This window comes from Lupinus angustifolius, chromosome LG20 (genome assembly GCF_001865875.1).
Source record: "Lupinus angustifolius cultivar Tanjil chromosome LG20, LupAngTanjil_v1.0, whole genome shotgun sequence".
Lineage (NCBI taxonomy): Eukaryota > Viridiplantae > Streptophyta > Magnoliopsida > Fabales > Fabaceae > Lupinus > Lupinus angustifolius.
In genome coordinates, this window is record NC_032028.1 from 7,726,919 (window position 1) to 7,731,457 (window position 4,539).

At 31.5% G+C, this 4,539-nt stretch overlaps 1 protein-coding gene across 1 annotated transcript; it reads left to right on the plus strand.

Annotated features, from left to right (window-relative positions):
* Positions 396–3,256, plus strand: LOC109335187 (flavonoid 3',5'-hydroxylase 1-like). Its single transcript, XM_019571294.1, has 3 exons — positions 396–846; positions 1,127–1,669; positions 2,518–3,256. The coding sequence occupies exons 1-3, from the start codon at positions 499–501 to the stop codon at positions 3,148–3,150; spliced, it is 1,524 nt and encodes a 507-aa protein (XP_019426839.1). The 5' UTR covers positions 396–498; the 3' UTR covers positions 3,151–3,256.

A 4,539-nucleotide genomic window follows, 5' to 3' on the forward strand; every position in this document is an offset into this window, starting at 1 on the left:
GAAAACAATAGTGAAATATCAGATACGATCCAATTTAGTATAAAGAAAGTAAATATTTGTTATCTTCAATTATATTTAAAATTTGTTATATACTTCCCTGTAAATGAAAACATATCAAATTAATAAAAGAATTAAATTAAACATTTATTATTTTTCATTATGATTGATGCAACTTTAGGTCCTAAAAGATAAGGTATACCGAAAATTGTGGTCTCTTGCCTAAATTTTCCTGCTGACGTTACATCTGCTTTGTTTTGCTACTAGAGAAAGAGTTCAGCAACTGCAGTGCAAATATTGAGCTAACATTCAGAATCAAGTACATATCAGAATGGTGCATCAACTCATGCGTTTTTTGTCATCATTTGTTTAATTTACGTGAGGGAATCTACCAATCACCACATTGCATCCATGTTAAATATCACACTCTCATCTCTTCAATAATCACTTCAAAGTTCAAACACATCATAGCAACTAACTAACTAGAACCTTCACATTACCATGGCCACCATAGATCAACTTTTCCTTGTTAAAGAAATTGCTATATCCATCTTCATCTTTTTGATAACCTATCTTTACTTCAACCATCACAGAAGAAAACTTCCACCTGGGCCAAGAGGTTGGCCAGTTCTAGGTGCACTTCCACTCATGGGAACCATGCCTCATGTTGCTCTCTCAAATCTTGCAAAAAAATATGGACCTGTTATGTACCTTAAAATGGGCACAAATTATGACTTGGTTGTGGCCTCTACTCCTGATGCAGCTCGTTCGTTTCTTAAAACCCTTGACCTAAACTTCTCTAACCGGCCTACAAACGCTGCTTCAACTCACTTAGCTTATGGCTCAAATGCAAGTGCTCTTACTCAACTTCAGATTTTTTTACTTTACATATGTACTTTACTTTATAAGACAGAGTTCAAAGACTTTGCCTTATAAAAAAAATATATCACAGAAGTTACCATAATTGCTGGTGGTCATAAAATTAAGATTATATATATATATATGATAGTCATTTTTCTTTTTGAATGGTATACTATATTTTTATATTTTATACGTATCTATTGCCTAAATAATTGTGGGTTTTTTTATGCCACTATCTAAATATTTTTGTGTTCTTGAGTGTTCACAGGACATGGTGTTTGCTGAATATGGACCAAGGTGGAAGTTGCTTAGAAAACTAAGCAACTTGCACATGCTAGGTGGAAAGGCTCTTGATGATTGGGCACAAGTTAGAGAGGAAGAGATGAGTCACATGCTTGATGCAATGAATGATTGTAGCAAAAAGGGTGAACCTGTGGTGGTAGCTGAGATGTTAACATATGCTATGGCTAATATGATAGGCCAAGTTATACTTAGCCGTCGTGTGTTTGAGACTAAGGGTTCTGAATCTAATGAGTTCAAGGACATGGTTGTTGAACTTATGACAATTGCTGGGTACTTTAACATAGGTGATTTTATACCCTTTTTTTCATGGTTGGATCTCCATGGGATAGAGCGTAAGATGAAGAAATTACACATAAAGTTTGATAAGTTGTTGACAAGGATGATAGAGGAACATGGGGCTTCTTCTCATAACCGTAATGATAAACCTGATTTCTTAGACGTTATTATGGCTTATCATAGTGAAAATTCTGAAGGTCTAACACTCCCAAACATCAAGGCTCTTCTATTGGTATATTATATAACCCCTTATAATTTTATATCACTTGAAGAATATTTTTAATTTTGTCTTCTTTGAAACAAAAAAACTGAAAGTATTAATGAAGATACCAGTTACATCTGTCATGCAATCTAGAATAAGAGGATGTGGAAAGGTCAAAGGATTTTCCAATGATTAATAATACAATATATAGGGTGGGACTTGCAGCTTAATTATTGGGTGTATGAAACTGAGATATAATATTCCAAATTTTATTTGATATATTATCTCATATCAATAATAATCAAATAAAAATAATATTAATAATAAATATTTAAATTATTAATCGACCTGATATATTTTTATTAGTGCATATAATACATCTTTGTTCTTGATCTCTGACCAATTTGATGATGATTTAATCATGGTCCATAAATCCTGGGCAAGAAATAATTTTTTTTGGACTAAGTACAATATGAGGTTAAATCTTGGGACCATTGGGGATACCACATGCCCACTGCATCTCTGTCGTCTTTATATCACAATGCTTTTTCTATGCATGAGCTATGTTAATTATTTGTATCATAATATTTCCTTTACTCCTATTTAATTGTATGTTTATTATAGAAATTCCTCTTATTTATTTATCCTTTTAAAACTCAGATAAAATGTTAAAATAATTAATTTTTGAAAATAAAAAAGTTTTTGCTTTCTTATTTACCTACTTTTTTTAGAAGTAAAAAATAGATAAGTCATTTTCATTTATATTTTTTAATATGATAGTTGTGCATGTGAATTTGATAACATAGTCTCATAAAAAAACATTGTTGAAAAGAAAATGACATTGACATTCTAACCAACTATGTTTTCTTGTTCCATAGAATCTATTCACCGCAGGAACAGATACATCTTCAAGTATCATAGAGTGGGCACTATCCGAGATGTTAAAAAATCCCATCATTTTCAAGAAAGCTCATGAAGAAATGGACCAACTGATAGGGAAGCAACGACGCCTCAAAGAATCTGACCTATCAATGCTTCCTTATCTGCAAGCCATATGCAAAGAAACATATAGATTGCACCCATCAACCCCACTCAACTTGCCTAGAGTCTCATCACAACCATGTCAAGTTAATGGATACCACATTCCCAAGAACACTAGGCTAAGTGTTAATATTTGGGCCATAGGGCGTGACCCAAATGTATGGGAGAACCCTTTGGAGTTTAACCCAGAAAGGTTTCTTAGTGGAAAAAATGCTAAAATTGATCCTCGTGGAAATGATTTTGAGCTTATTCCATTTGGTTCTGGGAGGAGAATTTGTGCAGGTACGAGGATGGGGGTTGTGATGGTTCAGTATATTTTGGGCACTTTGATTCATTCCTTTGAATGGAAGCTGCCAAATGATTTGGCTGAGTTGAACATGGAAGAGGCTTTTGGGCTTGCCTTGCAGAAAAAGGTTCCTCTCTCTGCTATGATTAGCCCTAGGTTGCACCCATCTGCTTATTTTCATTAAGTGAGGTTGGGCTCACCAACTCTATGTTACATTCAAGCCTTTTATATTTGTCTGTATGTTTTATTTATGAATTATGAATTTAAATAGTGTAATAACTAATAACTATGCACTCTCAATATAAAGATTTGTATGCATTCAGTATATTATTTACCATTCATTTGTATTATATTTTTTAAAATTTAATAATAATTAAATATGAATGGTGGATGATACAATAACGATAAATCAAACTCTTATATTATCGATGGATAAATTTCTTTTTTCTCTCATTTCAATATTTGTTTCTTGAGCTAAATATCAATGCAAGTCATAAGGGACTACTATAAACTATCATTATCCTCATAGACTTTACATATGTTCTTATTTACGTCCCCCATACTTTAAAATCATTTATTAGGTTGTCAGATTGACAACCATTATTCACATTAGTCATTAGTAGTGTTAGATTTTTTTTAATACTATCAATGATATTCCTTTATCCTAAGGATAAAAAGTTAATTTTTTTGAGATATGTGACTATTTCTCTCAACACTTTGCTGAGGATCTAGCAATACATTATACTACTAAACAACACCTTATCGTCATGAACTAAAGTCATGGAGGAAAGTAATAGGCCCCAAATTATTCTTTTTCTTAATAATAACGTCTCAATAAATAAATATATATATATATATATATATATATATATTAAATAGCCTTTGTCAATAATATTTAACAACCTTCCTACTTTCCTATGCTTCCCTTTCAAAACCATGTTCAGTAGTTATAAAAATTAAATAAAATGTCTTTTCCAGTAACTTTTATATGGTAAATTGTGTTCTCATGAAATTTGATTTGTGCTATAAACTATAAATATAGCAAATTGCAAAACAAACACCAAAAATCATTCATATATTCTGATGAAATTATCAATTATGTCTAACGAAATTAAGTATAATAATTTATGGACCAACTCCTCTCCAATACTGGACTTTGTAACACAATCGTCATCCAATATTAAAATCTCCAATAGCAAGAAGATTCTCATCAAATAAATGTAACTCCTTTCTACATGTCAATCCCCTCCAATATTTTAGAGGATCCCCATCCAATAATTTAAGAATGACTTTTCATTTCATAAAATATCTGCCTTTTCCTGATTAAGGTATAATACTAGCCACAACAATGCAAATTTTGTACCAAAATATATCTTTGGTGTTTTCACAAAGCTTCTAGTTAATCAAAGCTCAACTCAACAATAGAAAGATAATCATAAACAAAGCACCCAAGTACAGTTTGCAACTTATCTAGTCAAATAATTATTATGGGCATTGTTAAAAAATTTAGTTAACAGATACCCCTAGACAAACAGCTAATTACATTATTACAAATACAGATATTTAAAAACAA

Coding starts and splice junctions, on each gene's coding strand:
- LOC109335187 (XM_019571294.1), top strand. CDS start 499: ATGGCCACCATAGATCAACTTTTCCTTGTTAAAGAAATTGCTATATCC. Junction 847..1,126: donor ACTTAGCTTATGGCTCAAAT/GCAAGTGCTCTT, acceptor GAGTGTTCACAG/GACATGGTGTTTGCTGAATA. Junction 1,670..2,517: donor ACATCAAGGCTCTTCTATTG/GTATATTATATA, acceptor CTTGTTCCATAG/AATCTATTCACCGCAGGAAC.